Source organism: Lithobates pipiens, unplaced genomic scaffold (assembly GCF_037356315.1).
Source record: "Lithobates pipiens isolate NorthernLeopardFrog02 unplaced genomic scaffold, aLitPip1_a1.2 Scaffold_13, whole genome shotgun sequence".
Classification (NCBI taxonomy): domain Eukaryota; kingdom Metazoa; phylum Chordata; class Amphibia; order Anura; family Ranidae; genus Lithobates; species Lithobates pipiens.
Window position 1 is genome coordinate 43,458,280 of NW_027507718.1, and position 19,108 is coordinate 43,477,387.

At 42.7% G+C, this 19,108-nt stretch overlaps 1 protein-coding gene across 2 annotated transcripts in view; it reads left to right on the forward strand.

The window, feature by feature from the left end:
- The window catches only part of KDM4C (lysine demethylase 4C), a 732,113-nt gene that overhangs the window by 515,885 nt on the left and 197,120 nt on the right, over nucleotides 1-19,108 (forward strand). For both annotated transcript variants that reach the window (XM_077475057.1, XM_077475058.1), the window contains exon 15: nucleotides 11,331-11,407. In XM_077475057.1, the coding sequence (XP_077331183.1) occupies nucleotides 11,331-11,407 (77 nt within the window). The remainder of the gene's footprint in view (nucleotides 1-11,330; nucleotides 11,408-19,108) is intronic.

A 19,108-nucleotide genomic window follows, 5' to 3' on the forward strand; every position in this document is an offset into this window, starting at 1 on the left:
TGACCTAAGGTGACTGGGTTGAGATCTTGGAAAGTGTTCAAACTGACCAAATGCTTTCTTATGCTTCCTCATACTGAGAAGAATTTGTACAAGGATTGGGTCCATCCTTGGGCCGTTGGGGTGGATGACCTTGGCACTCCCTGGAATCAATTCAAACAAATATATTTGTTTCTCTCAAACTCCTTTCTTGTCTGCTTCAGAGGATGGAGGAGGAAGGCAGTACCGGTGATTCTCATTGCACTGAAATGGCCCAGCAGGTGGTACTCATGGTTAGACTCTTTTTCAAAGGATTGAGATTGTCCAGATCTTTCTCCAGGTCTTGTATTTCATCCTGCTTCACAGTTCATGGTTTCTGCCTTGGGGCTAGTTTCTCATTTCTTGGTCCGAGCCTTTGCACAATGGGTTGCTCACATTGTACTACTGGCAAGCTCCCTGCTGACTCTGTGGGATGTCAACCTAGGTTGTCGGTCCTTCATACACCACCATTTGATCGTATTCTGGATATTTCCCTCCCTCGCAATGTTCTCATTCTTGTGAAAATCGCTTTGATCAGGAGTGTGTCTGAAGAGCGATCATGTCTACAGATTTACAGCAACGTGAGTGAAAGGATATCTGAAAATATCACTGACAGTAACAACAATGAACCTTCAATGGATATCCAGGAATCTACTAATGCTGAGATCCTGCACGAAAATATTGAATTTCATCAGTTCATGGACTGTGCAACTAGTGACTTTTGAATCCCCATCTATTTTGGTGGATACCAAGTCGCTCACAGTGAGAATGCTGCATTGACAGGCTGGTTCTTTCATCAATGAAGCTACACCTGCAAAACACTAATAATGTCGCTTCATTAAAACTCCCTGGCAAAAGCATCAAGGACTTTGATTCCTCATTATTCCAAAGAAGACCTAGTCTAAGGTGCAGTTCAGCATCATATTTATCTACCAAGACACAAGTTGACAGCTTGAGGAATGCACAAACAGTCTTACTAGCATCCAAGGACATTTATCCAAGCTATCTCTCCCAGTCTTCAAAGAGGAGCATCCGCCACTTCACACGTTGAGAGTCAAGCCTTCTAATGCCACGTACACACGATCAAACAATCCGGTGGAAAAGTCCGGCAAACCCAAGCCCGCCGGACAATCCGCCCGCGTGTAGCCTCCGGCGGACTTTTTTTTTACCCAAAAGTCCAGCTGACAAAGTATTTTTGCACTCCAATCTGTCCGGACTCGCATTTCGGCGGATAGTACGGCCATGTGTGTGCTAGTCCGCCGTACTTTTGAAATGAGCGGACTTTTTCCGCACGGAGAAAAGTCCGCTCATTTTGAGCGCGTCTCCAGGTAGCCGGGACCAGCGAAGGAGGCGTCGCTGGCCCCGTCACCTGGTATGGACTTAAAGGGGAATCTCTACGCCGAAAAATCGGCGTGGGGGTCCCCCCTAGGTCCACATCAGACCCTTATCCGAGCACGCTACCCGGCTGGCCAGGAAAGGGGGTGGGGACGAGCGGGTGCCCCCCCTCCTGAGCTGTGCCAGGTCGCGTGCCCTCAACATGGGGGGGTGCCTTGGGGAAAGGGGGGGCCGCGCAGCCTCCCCACCCCAAAGCACCTTGGCCCCATGTTGATGAGGACAAGGGCCTCTTCCCGACAACCCTGGCCGTTGGTTGTCGGGGTCTGCGGGTGGGGGGCTTATCGGAATCCGGGAGCCCCTTTAATAAGGGGGCCCCTGGATACCAGCCCCCCACCCTATGTGAATGAGTATGGGGTACAATGTACCCCTACCCATTCACCTGTTAAAAAAAAACAACACACAAGAGTTAAAATAGTTTATTGCACAGCTCCGGGGGTCTTCTGTCCTTCTTCGGGGATCTTCTCGCTGGACTCCTCCGCTATCTTCTGCTAGCTCTTTTACTAGCGGAGGAGCCCGGCTTTCTTCTTCGCCACTGCCGCCCTCTTCTTCCGACATCGGGGGTCTTGTCCCCCTCTTCGGCTCTTCTTGTACCCAACATCCTCTGGGACTGTGACATCATAATGGGCGGGGACATCATCCGGTGATGTCCCTATATAAGTCGCCTCTCGCCGCGTCCCCGTCATTGTGAGCAGAGACAGCGACGAGGCTACATCTGAAGAGAAGGGAAGAACAGAAGACGGCGACAGCGGAGACAAAAGACCGGGTCACCGCTTGTAAAAGAGCTAGAAGGCGGCGCGGTGGCCCCGGCAAGAAGAACCGAAGAGGGGGAGAAGACCCCCGAAGTTGGAAGAAGAGGGCGGCGGCAGCGAAGAAGAAAGCCGGGCTCCTCCGTTAGTAAAATAGCTAGCAGAAGATAGCGGAGGAGTCTGGCGAGAAGACCCCCGGAGCTGTGCAATAAACTCTTTTAACCCTTGCGTGTGGTGTTTATTTACTTTTTTCACAGGTGAATGGGTAGGGCTACATGGTGCCCCATACTCCTTCACATAGGGTGGGGGGGCCAGGATCCGGGTGCCCCCTTATTTAAGGGGGCTCATGGATTCCGATGAGCCCCCCGCCCGCAGACCCCGACAACCAACAGCCAGGGTTGTCGGGAAGAGGCCCTTGTCCTCATCAACATGCGGCCCCCCTTCCCCAAGGGTGCTTGCTCGTCCCCACCCCCTTTCCTGGCCGGCCGGGTAGCGTGCTCGGATAAGGGTCTGATATGGACCTGGGGGGGGACCCCACGCCGATTATTTTTTTTTTTAGCGTAGGGGTTCCCCTTTAAGTCTATACTAGGTGACGGGTCGGCGACGCCTCCTTCGCTGGCCCCGGCTACCTGGAGACGCCTTCAAAATGTGCAGACTTTCCACCGCGTGTGTGGGCGAGTCCGTTCATTTTAAAAGTACGGTGGATAGTCCGACGGACTTAGTACGCCGTATTAGTCTGCTGAAAAAGTGCCGTGTGTGGGCAAGTAGCTCGTTCGGAAAGTCTGCCGGACAGTCTGGCGGAAAGTCTGCTACGTGTGTACGCGGCATAAGTTCACCCGGAAAGAGACATACTAGAATTAGAAAGGAGTACTTCCAAAATTATATTCCTCCAAGAGACACATATTACCCAAGTGTGAAATTGTACTCAAGAAATATACCAACGTGGTTTTATGGAGATTTGCCAATTAGAAGGGCAAAAGGAGTGGCTATAGGCTTTGGGAAAAAAAATTGTTTTGTATTAGAGAAAAGAAAAGTTGACCCAGAAAGACATTTCCTCTTTCTACTGGGGTCTATACAGAATATAAAATAAACGCTCGCTAATGTATACTGCCCAATAAAAACCCTAAAAAATATCTGGTGGGAATATTGAAAGAGCTGATGGAATTTAGGCAAGGTAAATTAATATTAGCAGGGAACTTCAATTTTTCTATGGATCATAAATTAGATGGCACCTCAGATGCAATAGATAAATAAGGCAACTTCGAAAAAAAAAAAAAGATATGAACACCAATTAGTGGACCCGTGGTGAATACAACACCCGAGCACGAAAGACTACACGTTTTATTCTGCAGTACACGGAACATATTCTCAATTGGATTATATCATGGTCGAACCCATAACTCTGGAGGAAATAATAGAAACAAAAATAGGAATAACAACTGTTTCAGACCATGCTCCAGTGTCCTTGAGAATTAAACTATATGGGGAACCCATGGGAAAAGGTAAGTGGAGAATAAATGAAGATCTAATGGAAGATAACAAAGTTGAAAAAACAATAAAGGAAGAGATTGAATAATATTTAGAAGAAAATTACACACCAGAACTCTCAAAAGCAACTATCTGGGAGGCTCATAAGACCGTTGATAAAACTGATATCCATTGGGGCAGGAAAAGAACAGGAAAGAAGGAAAAATATGACGAGAATTATAAAAGAACTGCATGAATTGGAACAAAGTCACAAAAAACAAGCGGAAAAAGAAACGTACCGGAGTCTAATTACAAAAAGAGAACAATTAAAGACCCTTATAGAAGAAGAAGAAAGGCGGGACTTGAATAGAGTAGCTCAGGAGAGATACAAATGGGGTAATAAACCAGGAAAATATCTTGCAAATTTAGTAAGGAAAAAAGTCTATAAATTATATAGAGAAGTTTAAAAATGATAAAGGACAATTAGTCAATAAGACATCAGAAATTGCAATAGCTTTTCAACAATATTACAGTGCACTATACTCAATAAAAAGTCACAAAAAGAAGAACAAATGAGAAAAAAGGAAGATACAAGACTATTTAAAAGAAGCCAAATTACCAAAAATCCAACCTGAGCAATTGGAAGAGCTAGAAAAAAGGATAACACAAGACAACATCAAATTGACTATGAAAGAAACTCCATCTGGAAAAAGCCCAGGGCCAGATGGCTTTACGGTCAAATAATAAAAAAAATTCTCTGAACATCTGATCCCAAGGATATATGAATACCTGAATAATATAGGAGAAGATGAAGAAGTAAGAAGAGAATCATTATTAGCACACATCACAATTATACCTAAAGAGAGAAAAGACAAAACCAACTGTTCGAGCTATATTTAGTAGGGCCTTTTGCCCTACTAAATTTTTGATACAAAAATGTATGCGGAGATCTTAGCTTCTAGATTAAAGAAATGAATACCGTATTGGATAAATTCAGATCAGAAGGGATTCGTCCCGGGCAGAGAAGTAAGGGACAACCGTATAAAAACATCATTGATGCTACGTAAAGGAAAGTCCAGTGAAACCCCAGCTCTACTCCTGTCTATAGATGCAGAAAAAGCATTTGATAGGGTAGACTGGGGGTTCATGAGGGATACATTGCAACATCTAGAAATTGGACCAAAATATATGAAGTGGATTAAAAATGTGTATAACGGTCCAACAGCAATGGTGAAGGTTAAAAGGAGATTGTCACTTATGTTTGAGATGTACAATGGAACACGCCGAGGATGCCCGCTCTCGCCTCTCCTATATGTGCTGTCAGTGGAACCTTTTCTGGCGACACTTCGAAATAATCAGGAAGTAGGAGGGGTGAGGGTGGGAGAAAAAGAACATAAAATTGCAGCAGACGATATTTTAATGTATGTAACAAACCCAAGGGTGACTCTCCTAAATGTAATTAAAGAAGTGAAAAAATATGGGGAACTCTCAAATTTTAAAATAAACCCTATAAAAACCGAAGTGTTAAATATAGGAGTAGAGCAAATGGAAGCGTGGACGCTCCAAAGAGAATTTACATTCACATAGGTAAAAGAAGAATTAAACTAACGCCAACGGTCGAAAAAATATATTCCGCAAATTATATTCGATTAATAAATGAGGTTAAGGCAGAAATAAAGTGGCTACACAACCAATATTGTGGATTGGAGGAATAAACCGGTTTAAAATTATTATACTAACAAAAATAATGTACAAATTTCAAAGGTTACCAATAGGGATTCCACAGAGTTTTTTCATGATAGTAAAAAAAATGTTGGTAAAATATATTTGGCAAAATAAAAAAATCAAGAATAAAATTTGCACTCATCACCAGGAAAAGGGAACACGGGGGATTAGCAACTCCCAGACCTAAAAAGGTATTACAAAGCGGTAGTATTGGCACGTATGGTGGCGTGGACAAATGAAAACAGTGAGAAGAAATGGGTAGAAATAGAAAACATAAGTAGTGCCACATTGCACAAAAATATATGGATACCACGTACGTTTAGGGTATTAGCTCCAGAAACACATGATTTGATTAGAAATGTTTTTAAAATTTGGGATACAGTTTACTGAGAAAAAAAATGGGAATATAGTTCACCTTTAATGGCCCTCAGGGGAACTATTTTTTTTCTACCAGGTAAAGAGATTTTTTACTGCACATGAAATGAGAAATCCACAATTGAGAGATATCACAAAGGGAAAGATGAAAACTCAACAAAAAATAATGGAGTCTAGAGGGTGGAAGATAAGTGAATGGAATTTTCTCCAGTTAAAACATTTAGAAAATACACTCCCACATCCAATTTGGGATGGAGGAGATTTGAACTTCTTGGAAAAACTCTACTATATACAAACACCACTGAAAAATGGAATATCAAAAAATTACGGAAAATACTGACAGACTTGGAAGGACAAGGAAGACCTGCATATATCGAACAATGAGAAGACATGGATTTAAAACTAGATGACCATCAAGTGGAGAAAATGATAGGAGCTGGATATAACAATGTGTGGAATATGAATACCATAGAAATGAACTACAAACTTTTAGCAAGATGGTATCTGACCCCAGAGAGAACTCATAAATTTAAAGTGGAGGGATCACCACTATGCTGGAGAAACTGTAAACAAATGGCATCAATAGTACACATATGGTGGAAATGCCTGAAAATAAAGGAGTACTGGCAAGAAATAGTGAGCCTAATAAAGGAGATGCCAGATGAGAAAATAGAAAATAATATACAGGTTTGCCTGTTACATGACTCCAAAATGCCAAAGGAAACAATATGTGAAAACCAATTATCCCAAAACGTCTGAATGCAGCAAAGAGGTTGATCCCAAAAAAATGATTAGTGAAAAACCAGATATAAGAGACTGGTTGGAACCAATAGAGTATTACAATAAAATGGAATCCCTGGGCAGCAGAGACAAAAGTCAATATGAAAATTTTATGTCAGCACATGGGAAAGTTGGAGAAAATGTAAGTCCTCAGATAAATATCTGGGGAAGATGATGGAGGGCAGAGGACTGTGAGCTAGGAACGAAAAGGATACAGAATAAAACAAACCGGGTGGAGGGAGGGGAAATGGGAGGGAGGGATGGTGGGAAGAATTAGAAAGATAATATATGGAAGTCTATTTTTGTATTGTATTTAATTAAAAATGTATACATTATAATAAATAAGTTATAGCAGAACAAACCACTATGATGTGAAAACGAGAAGGGACAAAATTGAACTGCAAAGTTGAAATAAGTCTCTCGGGAAATTTCACTGAATTGGAAAAAAGAAAGTAGCATTGCTATGCGACGTACCCTTAAGTAAATACTTGAGGCTCTGTGTCCTATGATGTACGATAAAGAAAATAGGATTTTTAAAACCGCTTACCTGTATAATCCTTTTCTTGGAGTACATCATAGGACACAGAGCTCCCGCCCCTCTGTTTTATGGAAAGTATATTGATTATATTGCTAGGCTACAAAAACTGAGGTACTCCTGGAAGGAGGAGGGGTTATATAGGAGAGTCAACTTCCTGTATTGGTTATACCAGTGTCAACACCTGAAGGTAGGTCCATAACCCACTAAGTAAATCTTGAATCTCTGTGTCTTATCATATACGCCAAGAAAAGGATTTTACAGGTAAGCTGTTTTAAAAATCCTATTTTTCAAGATTTAACTTCACCATCACCTTTTAAGCATGGCACCGACAGCTCTTGGGCAGATGTGCCCTTCAGGTCTTCTGATGTTTCCAATATGGGGACATTGTACAGTTTTTCATTCAAGATGTATTCTTGCCTCTTCTCCTGTTTTTCAATATAAAATTCCTCCTGGTTGTTCCAAATCTGCTTCCTAAATTCTGTTTGGTCATTGATTTTTCACAATGGAACTTTGTTCCCCCTGACTTGGCCTTCAATCCCGTTACGTGTTCACTTTTTCATCAAGATCTTTTGTCTACTTGGTCTTCTAAACACATTGCCACAGTTCTTGTGGGCATTGTTTTCATCATGTGACTAGTTTTATCTACTTCTGTGGAGTTTTCACTCAGTAATTATGGTAACTTCAGTGTAACGAAATGTCCCACACTCCACTAGAATGCTTTAGTCATATACCGCTTCCTCCAGTCTGAATATAGATATTTAATCTTACAAGCGCTTGCAACCACAAACTAGGCAGCACTCGTCTTGGCTGCTGAACATGAACTGTTTATTGAAACACAGGTAACATTTAGAACAATATCATCTCCCTTTGCATTCAGGGCGGGGTAGACTGTCCAATCGGCAGGGAGAGCTGTTGGAAGAATTCCCCCCTCCCTCTTCACAGCAAACGCACATCCCACAATACCCAAGGCAGACAGACACAATGGAATACAGCCACACCATAGTGTGAGACGCTGTGTGTGTTTGTATGTGTGTATGTATATATATATATATATATATATACATACACAATATTCCAATGTGGTTGTACATTGAGTCCGATTAGTACAGATCAGACTGGGGTTCTCGGTCACCCTGTGCCCCTAATAGACACAAGTTGACTTAGACATAGGAAGTGCATGGGGAGCTGAAACATGGGTTTCCAAACCTCTCCATGGTATTCTGGTTTCCACTGGTCCCCCGCCTAAAGTGACTCCCATCATATTCAGTTTCAGGAGTTAATTTTTCATTGTCTTGGCAGAAGAATCCTCAAATTCCATTTCCCTTTGCCACTTCTCCTGAAGCCTACCAGCCACAATTTAGGCCCTTCATTGTTTGCCATTCATTGCTGCAGGCCACCCAACATCAAATGTGGTTTGCTGATCAACACCAGCAAGCTTTTTCTATCCTTAATCCTGGTCATCAAGTCTGATTTTCTACAAAGTAATTTTCCCTCTTTCAAATTTGCCCCGCTTTATCAATCCTTTTAAAATTCTGTCCAGAGTCAATCCAGTTACTTATAGGTTATAAACCGGAAAAGCAAACATTTTATATGAGCTTACGAATAATCCCTGTTGAGTGAAATGTGTTGGGGGGGGGGGGGGGTCTGTCACAGTGATTGTCAGCCTCAATAAAACAGAACTTGTGTGGTGCCATTAGTGTGTGATTTTGCTTTTTTTCTATGTTTTGGAAAAAGGACCACTCCATATATCACCTGCACTCAGCACAGAACGCAGAGAAAATTATATACACTACTTCTAAATTATGTCTTCCTTCCCATCTCTGTATCCCCAATTTGTTTTCCATGTCTCATTATCAAAGCCACTAATTAACGACCTGGGAACGGCAAACAGCCAACCCATCTTCATCATCAGGAGCTCTGGAGAAGACCTCCCATTCCTTAGACTCTGCTTTTCGGTGAGCCCAACCTTAGTCAAAGTAGGCTCTGTCAAGCTGTGGTCAGCAAGTCCATAACAGGACGCCTTTTAAGATGTTGAATTGCACTCTTAAATACAGGCTCAGGGAATTTCTCATACTGCATTAAAGTGCCTATGTTGTTATACAAATATAAGTACCAAAATTAGAAGGCATTTTACAGTCGTAATCTATGGACAAAATGTAAAATCATATATGCATTTCCACCACTGTATTTCAATTTCTAGCCTACTCCTATTAAGTTTGTAAACTTTGACTTCTGCAACACGTATTCACTATGCCCTGTCAATAGGCATTGTGGTGTCACAGAATTTACAGAGCCTGCCATCTGAACTACAAGGTGCTAAGGGGAGCAGTTTCAGGAGGAACTGTCAGCACAGGAATCACTGCTGGCAGGCAACAAGATATCAAGAGATATAGAGCATTTAGAAATTTGTGGAGCAGAATTCAGCTGCAAAACATGCAGGGAACTAGAGATGGGCCCAACACCCCCCGTTGGGTTCTCACCAGAGCTTCCGAACAGAATAAAAATCTGACCCAAACGACAAACCCTAATTAAGTCTATTGGACCTGAACTTTAAAAATGAAAAGTCCCAGTTTTGAATGTGTCAGTGCGAATATTTAAAAAAAAATTATGCTCTGACTCAGTTTTTAGAATGGGAAATCTTATGAATGCATGTAGCTCCTCGCATGCAATGCACCCCATTGATTACACACAGGGAAGTTAAAATGACAGAGATGAATGAATCTTGTGTAATCATTTTACATTAGACTGAACAAAAAAACAAATTCATTTATTGACTTAAAGGGGAGCAAGTAAACAGCTTAACAAAGGTTTTTTGCAGAGTAACCCCTGGGGCAGTGGCCATGCAAACATCACAATGTAATTGTCATAAAGCGATGAGGAGTGGCTGGACTTATCTGAATATGTCCAATGCAGCATGGAGTGGTTGTTTGTTTTGTTTGTTTTGTTTTTACTGCTTCATACTTAATGTGTGCAAGATCCAAATTATTGGGTTGGTGGTCTTGGCTGCCCAGCAGATACTGGCCAGAGCTTGGAGACAACCATTTACCAATTTCACTGAGGTTATGCATAGGCTAATGGGAACTTTGGTATATGAGAATTTCATCTCCATCTTAGATGATACCCACTCCAAGTTTCTAAAAATCTGGGATCCCTGTATCCAGTACGGTGCTCAGGTAAACATAGACCATAGCTTGCTGTGTGTGACTGCACTCTGCAGCCAATAGATGCTTCAATCCGGCTGGACCATGAGAGAAATTTCCTTATCCCTTCTCTCCCCCATTCTCCTTTCTACCTACTCCCAGGCAAGCTCCTTGCTCTTTTCTCCCTGCTTCTTTCTCTTCACATCCACTACTTCTCACATTCTCTCTCTATTGTCTTCCTCCATTTTGGAGGCTAGGAGTCACTGGATTTCTCCTGCCACATGTTGGAGTGCTCATTATTGATTGTAAAGAGTAACAATTGTTGGGTACATTGCACTGGTTCTTTTGGTCACAAACCATTTTGTCACCATTTTCCAATAACAATTGATTCCTCCTACCTGTGCATCTTGCCATGCAGCTGGGGTTTTCTTATGTTGTATGTTTTGTTTTAACACTTTACTCTCAAGCGTTTTACTGTGCCTCATTTTCTGTACATTGTTTTCTTGTGTAAAAACATTTGTATTGCAATAAAATTCAATAAAACTTAATGTGAAACAAATTGCATTTTTGTTTATTCGCTGAAGCACAAAACTATACATTTCTTTACAGATCAAGGTTTAGTAAAACAAAAAAAAATGGTGTTTATCCCTAGTCCTGACCTAGTTGAGACAAAAAAATAAATCTATTCTTGTTCCTGTGTAAACATTTGTACATGTGGCATTGCAGTAATGCTGCTGGAAGACCAAATGTAATATCTGTGCATACTTGGTTATCTTGGGATGACACAAGCATTATGCAGTATGTATGTGGCAGAAAGAGAAAATAAATTGTCTGTGTGTCTTACTTGAGGGTAGACTGTAGAGTCTGCACTGTCACTTATGACCTAATATGAGTTAGTTTACATGTGGTATTATAACATGCAGCATATACATAATAGTTGTCATTATTTTCTGCTAGCGTGCTGTCTTATAGGGGAAACCTTTAAGAGTCTTAATACTTGATATTTGTCTGAAATGTCAAGGACACTCTGTCTTGGTTATTTTCCCCTTAAGCCTGTCTTGTTCTTGCTCCATACACCGCTGAGTTTCTTGAAGATTCAGAGACCAAAAGGGGCAGAATTCATTAATTAACTGAATTCTCTCATTACAGGTTGTTATGGTGTTCCTTCCCATGAAATTCATGATGGATGGATGTGTTCTCGATGTAGAATTGGAGTTTGGACAGCAGTAAGTTGCATCATTTATTTTTAGACTCCAAGCATGACAGAATAGCATGAAGAAAGTGATATTCAACAGCCAGGAACTGACTACAAGCCTGCCATTATTAAAAAGAGAATCTCCTCAGTAACCACAAAATGACTATGCAAATCAGAAAGATTTATCACATAATAAGCTGCAACAATACAATGTGGACATTTCTGTGAGAAACACAAACTTGTATAATCTAGCATCACAACATATCCATTTCATGAAAGCATACACACTTCATTCAAATAAATACATTTGTAGTCTGCATATGTACTGGATTTTGCCTTGCATTTATATATAATGCTGTAGATCCTTTTTCCTTCCTACATTTGTTGTAGTGTGAAGAGGAGACAGTCCTGATAGTTTGAGTTCTTGAAACCTCATTGTATCTTCCTTTTTATGGTCTCCTGAATAATTTTTTGGAAAATGTTTATACTCGGATGATGTCAATTTACTATTTGCAGCCTTGACTAAGACCTCTGCTAAGCACTAATGATCACATAAACCCAGTTTACTATCAAAACCTTACTGTGAAAAAATAGTACTCAGGAGCTGCTAACAGTCAGCTACTAGGATGTCATAGCTGAGCAAATCTAAATCAAGGAGAATACCAACAGGACTGGTGCAGCAACAACTTTTATTGGCACAGGCGAAGATGCATTTTACCACCCTGCCAATCCTGTGCCCCCTAGTACCATATAAAGTCCTATTACACCCCCCACACACGCGCACACACACACACACACACACACACACACACACACACACACACACACACACACTCTGTCCCACCCATCAATGGGAGTTGTTACTGTGTGTGCCAAGACAAAGACTTCAACTTAATACTCTTACAGCTATCAGTGCTGAGTGTATAGGAGAAGGGGGGGGGGGGGGGGTCCATACATTAAGAACACAGCAATAATATGGAGATCAATTCATCAGAACATTGAGGTCGCTCATAGTAATGGAGTCAAGAAATTATAATACTGGGGTCACCAACTATTCTGGAGGCCCCGCAAATTCTGCAGTTAATGACAATAAAAGCTAATTTGATAATACTGGAGATCACTAATAATGCATTGACTGATACGGCGGTCACTACCAATACTAGGGTCACTGATAACAGTGAGATTTGTAAATGATAATACCGGGGCCACTAATAATAATAATAGGGTGACGGATCATAAAAAGGTCACTACTAATATTGGAGATCCTGCAAATTCTGAGGTTACTTAAATTATGAGGTGACTGATAATATAGAGATAAATTAATGTCAGTACTGGGGTCACTGATAATACTGAGATATGAATAAACGCTAGCACTGGGGTCACAAATCACTCAATAACAGACCCATGCGCAGTGATCTCTAGACCAGGATCAGGGTTGATCATCCAGTATAACTACAAAGAAGGCTGGGCACTGTACCCCAACACAAGTATGCAAACCTGTAACCACAGCCAGTTGCAGAGCCAGGTGCATGGGTAACTCCAGGCATCCTTTAAAGTGGCCACTAGGATAGTGGAACAGATAAATGGCAAGAAATAACACTAAACAGGCTTTCCAGTATAAAGAGTATGAGAGTATATAACACACAATTGAGTTTCCTATAATATATAAAAATATATATCTGTATGATCTTATTTCTCCTAAACCATAGATCAAGTGTAAGTGTAGCTATATACACTATATTACCAAAATGTTGTGACGCCTACTTTACACGCACATTAACTGTAAGGGCATCCCAGTCTTAGTCCATAGGAGTCAATATTGAGGCTACTTGTAGCATCAAAATATCAGTAAACCTCACAAAAGCCATGCTCAACCCAGCCCCAGGGGAAAGCATTGCAATGCCATCACACATGGAAGGTCAGCCACATGCACTGAAGCAGGAAGTGCTAGTGGTGTTGACTCCAGCGACAATTTTTTTTACTTGGTGCTTACTAGTAAGTTCATTACTATGAATCTTAAAAGGAAAGCACAGGTTCCCTTTTACTAATTGTTTAGCCACATGTAACTATCAAGTTTTTTTTATATCTATTTAAAGTCCTCGTTAGGTGCGAGTTTGTATATATGGTGGTTGTTTCTCATTTTCGGGTAGGTGGAGCCCTTTTCTCAAGTTGCTTTCCTGGAAGATTATTGAAAATGTAGTTTCTGACGATACCAAACTTTAAATTTTCTTTCCTTTTTTATTTGTGAGGAAAAAACACATCAAACGTAACATTATAGGAAACTAAATTTTATGAATCAAGGGATTGTTTTTAAAAATACTTTTATAAGACAAGTCCGGATATACTGTCATAGCTACTGTCATAGCTATTTATTATGGTCTCCATCTTTTATTCCGTATAATGAAATTCATGAAGCAGAAATTGAATGTTTTTATTGAACTATAAACTATTTTACTATAGCAACTTTCATAAAATCTAAAGTTTTGCCATGTCCAGTCTCTTGGATTACCTTTAATTTCTATTAAAATATAATTCTAACTTTGTGGCCAGTAATATTGTTGTGGAACTATGCAGCAACATCTGTTGTAAAAAATCTTTCAAATGCATACACTATGTGAACGTTTTGCATTCATTTGGTACTTGTGAAATCCCACTGATATAATCTCTGATGTCTTGGTGATTTCATCACAGTTCCTGCGGCCATCTTAGAGCAGGACAGAAATGATTCAGCACTCTCCTGCCTCTGTCTGACGTAATGTTGCAGCAGTGCAACAAGGATGAAAGAGGAAAAAAAATAAAAAAATATATAAAAATACTTTAACTGCTAGGTCTGAGTGAGTGCTTAGATTACATTGCTGTCAAATGTTCACACAAACTTGTGTAATTTCTTTCAAAGTGTTTAGACCTGTGACAACCTCATTGTTGTATGAACTCCTGATTGCACAAACCTGAACCTTACCTTAGTGCTATGCAAATGATTTATACGATAGGAAAGAAAATTCCTAAACTGAACAATAACATTCTGTCACAAATGGGGGAGTGGGTGTCATTTTTCCAGGACTTAAAGGAGATGTACAGCCAAAGCTTATTTGGCTGTACTTTTCCTGTGGACCACAGGAGATCGTTTTGTACTCCTGTGACCTGTTTTCAGTAGAGATCAGGCTGAAGGCCATTCTCTGCTAAGAGAATAATTGGTCCAGGACCGACGCCTGGCTCAGCCTCTCAGCCAACCACTAACAGCCTGAGCCAGCCACTCCCACCCCCTTCACAGATCAGCTCTCCAGTAACTGTAACTGACAGTCACCAGCTTTCTGCTCGGGGAGCTGTAAGAACCGCATGATCGTCAGTGTTTGATCACTTGGTTCTCAGTGTAGAGGTGCCAGGAAACAGATGACGCATCTGACTGATGCTAACTCCACCTAGGTAAGTATTAATCAAAAAAACAAACCCATACTTCTCTTTTGACCACTTCCCACCCGGTCAATAGCAGATTGCCATCCGGAAAGTGGTTCTGTTATCCAGACTGGGTGTCATATGACATCCAGCAGGATAACATGCCGGCATGCGCCCGTGGGGGCGTACATCGTGGCGATCATGATTGCAGCTTGTCAGTCTGACATGCAGCATCTCCAATCTTGATAAGAAGCCTCTGTCAGAGCCTTCTTACCTCATAATCAGCTGTGACCAATCACAGCTAATCACAGCGTGAACAACCAGGAAGTGCCAGTAAACAGTATTCCTCGGTTCGCGCTGCCAGTGCCCAATAAAGTGCCAATCAGTACCCACCACAGTGCCAATCAGTGCCCATTTTAGTGCCCATTAGTAACACCTGTCAGTAACTAATCGGTATCTGCCCATCAGTGCCAATCAGTACCACCTATCAGTGCCCATCACAGCCACCTGTCAGTGCCAATCAGTGCCGCCTATTGGTGCCCATCAGTGCTGCATATCAGTGCCCATCAATTATACATATCAGTGCCGCCTCATCAGTGCCCATCAGTGAAGGAGAAAACAATTTGTTTTTTATTTTCATAAAGAAACAATAAAAAAAGTTAGTTATTTAAGCAGTGTTCAAATTATACTATATACAAGAAATATGTGTGTGTATGTATGTATGTATGTATGTGTATATATATATATATATATATATATATATATATATATATATATATATATATAATATATATATGCTGCATCTCCAATGACATTATCCTTAAGTAGCAGGTGGGGGAGGGGGGGCAGGAGTGAGAGAGACACAGCAGATTATAATACCATATTACAATCAGATAAAGTATTTACACTGTTAGACTTTGTCTCAGCGGCCTACGTAACTTTGCCAATATCCCTATCCTACACAAAGAACAGCATTGTAGAGTTACGGATGAGGAAGTCGGTCCACCACAATCTCCTAAGCGGGGCCAGGTAAGGGGAAGTTATGGGATACTCCCCCCCCCCCCCCCCCCCGGAGCTCCAGTAGGGGAGGAAAGCACATCCCTAATTGAGTGGGGTCCGGAGGGGGAAGGGGTCGTGTGCTTCAACTGTGGCAAGACTTCAGTAAGTGTGGTTCCAGGGTCCTTACATCTATTCAGGTTGCAAGAAGGTATGTCCTTAGTCATCTATCTCAGTCAATGACCAGCTTTTCCTCTTGAACCCAGGGGTCCCAGATCTTGGCAAACTTTTTGGGGCAGTTGCGGCCCAGGTAGGTCAGCTTGTACAGGGGGGAGGGCCTTGTTGATAAGAGTTTTCCAGAAGTCATTCGGATCTCCTTTGCCGGGACTACGTCTATTGACGTCGTCCCGTGCACGAGCGGCCTGCGCGCCCCGCTCTGTGATCAGCGAGTCTACGAGACTCGCCTGATCACTGATCCGAGCAAGGGGTCGATCCCGACCCCTTATCGCGTGATCAGCTGTCAGCCAATGACAGCTGATCATGTGATACAACGGAGCCGGTAATCAGAAATTATTCCTCCTCGCGCTGACAGCGCGAGTAGAAAAAAAAAGAGCCAATCACCGGCGGCCATGATCGGGACATCAGTCCCGATCTCGGCCAGCCCTGCCAGTGCCCACCTGCCCCCTGCCAGTGCCCACCTGCCCCCTGCTTTGCCACATCAATAAAAAATGTGTCCCCCCCCTGTCAGTGCCACCCAGCAGTGCCCACAGTGCCGCCCACAGTGCCCACAATCTGCCTCAACTAAGGTGCTGCACCCCAGTGCTACATATCTGTGCCCATCAGTGTCATCTACCAGTGCCCAGCAGTGCCACCTATCAGTGCCCATCAGTCCCATCTATCAGTGGTACCTATCAGTGCCACCCATCCGTGCCATCTTATCTGTGCCCATCTTTGCCCATCAGTGCCACCTTATCTGTGCCCATCAGTGCCGCCTTATCTGTGCCTATCAGTGCCCACCAATGCAGCCTATCAGTGCCCACCAATGCAGCCTATCAGTGCCCACCAGTGCAGCCTATCAGTGCCGCCTCATCAGCGCACTTCAATGAAGGAGAAAAATGACCTGAAATTTTATAACAAACTATTAAACATGATTTTATTTATTTTTTTTGCATCTTTTTTTGTTTAGCAAAAAATAAAACTCCCAGCTGTAATTAAATACCACCAAAAGAAAGCTCTATTTGTGGGAAAAAAATGATAAAAATTTCATTTGGGTACAGTGTTGTATGCCCGCGCAATTGTCATTCAAAGTGCATCAGCGCTGAAAGCTGAAAATTGGTCTGGGACTGAGGGGGGTTTAAGTGCCCAGTAAGCAAGTGGTTAAGCCATCTGGGGTTGATATGTCCGCAATCGTGGCAATTCCATGCTGGCCCATAAGACTGCGTCCGGTATAGTTTTGAAATGTGGTAGTCTGGGGTTCCCCACAGCGGACTGCAGGGAGACTAAACGTCAGAGTCTTATCTCTGATAATTTCCCAAACTTTAAGTGTGGTCTTCATCAAGGGGGTGATGTTAGGGTTGGTCCTTAGCCCCCGGTGGATCAAGTTTCTCAACTCCAAGTATGAGCCAAGCAAAGCCGCCTCCAATGTTGAGGCAGGGTTCGCTGGCTCATCTGACAGCCACCAACGGAGTGTGACCAGGACTGCAGCCAATAATATTTGAGAAAGCATGGTAGGGTGAGACCCCCCAGCGATAGGGGCAATTGAAGGGTGAACTTGGCTATCCTGGCGATGCCACCACTCCATATGAAAGTTGTAAGCAGGGTGTCAAGTTTTTTGAAGAACGCATTTGGAATATGTACCGGAGTTTGCCTAAAGATATATAGGAATTTAGGTAGTAATGATATCTTGACCAGGTTTACCCTTCCTACAGGGGTCAGGGGCAATGTTTTCCAGGCCGCACATTTATGGGCAAGGAAGGACTTCACAGAGGTTAGGTTGAGCAGAATGAACTGTGCCAGGTATCTGTGTATCTCCACTCTCAGGTATCCAAATTGTGAAACCTTCTTCAGGGGGGTGTCAGTCGGTATCAAAGCCTCCCCCGGGTGTAATGCAAAGATCGCAGACTTACTCCAGTTAATGCAGATGCCAGAATATTCACTAAACATATTAATAAGTGTCAGAGCGGCCCCTAGGGAGTTATTTCTCAGATACAACAGGGTGGCGTCTAAGTATAGGGATATTTTTTCATGGACCGATCCCACCGGATGTCGCTAACCAAGGGAGACAATCGTAAAAGAATCGCCATCGGCTCTATGGCCAGGAGAGATAAGGCACCCCTGCCTAGTGTCCCTATGTAGGGAGAAGGGTGGTGAAATTATCATACCGGTATGGACTCCAGCCTGTGGCGACCTATAGAGGGCCTGCACCCAAGATATATATCTTGGACCGAATCCGAATTGACGCAGGACCTCCCACAGATAATCACATTCCACCGAATCTAATGCTTTCTCAACATCCAGGGAGGCCACTGCGTCGGACTCGGTAAGGAAACCCTTAGCACCCATCACCGTATATAGCCTACGGAGATTGATATCCATTCCTTTGCCCAGCATAAACCCCATTTGGTCTTCGTGGATTAATGTAAGAATGACATCGTTAGGACGTTTGGCCAGGATTTTGGTAAGGATCTTGGCATCTGCATTAAGGAGGGAGATGGGACAGTAAGAGGTCTTTACCCGGTTTGGGGAGGACAACGATGATTGCTTCTGCCATGGAGACTGGGAGAGTGGCATCTTCTAAGGTCCCTATTATCTCATGCAGTTTAGGTGACAGCTGTTCCCCGTATTGTCTATAAAACTTGGGGGGGGCATCCGTCCCCGGACTTTTCCCTGCCTGAAGTTCGCCCACTGCCATCCGCACCTCCTCTACAGTGATGGTCCTGTCCAAGTGATCTCGGCCCTCATTACTAAGGGTAGGAAAGGTGAGCCACCCCAAGGAGTCCAGCTCCTCCCCACAAGAGTAGAGGGAACTATAGCATGATGTGAAGCAAGCGTTAATGGCCACCGGGTCAGTCACCACTGTCCTATCACCCGTTTTGATATGAGCAATAGAGGTGATCAGTTGATGTTCCTTCGCTAGCCATGCCAACAAGTGCCCAGTCTTCTCCCCCTGCTCAAAGATGCGCTGTGTTTGAGATAACTGTTGTTTTTTGGCTCCAGCTACCCATAGTAGTGTCAGCTCCTGGTAAGCGGATTGCATGTCTAACAGGGTAATGGGATTTTGAGTCTGGACATATTGGGATTCTAGGCCCTGGGCCCTAGCCTCAGCTTCCACAATAGACACTTT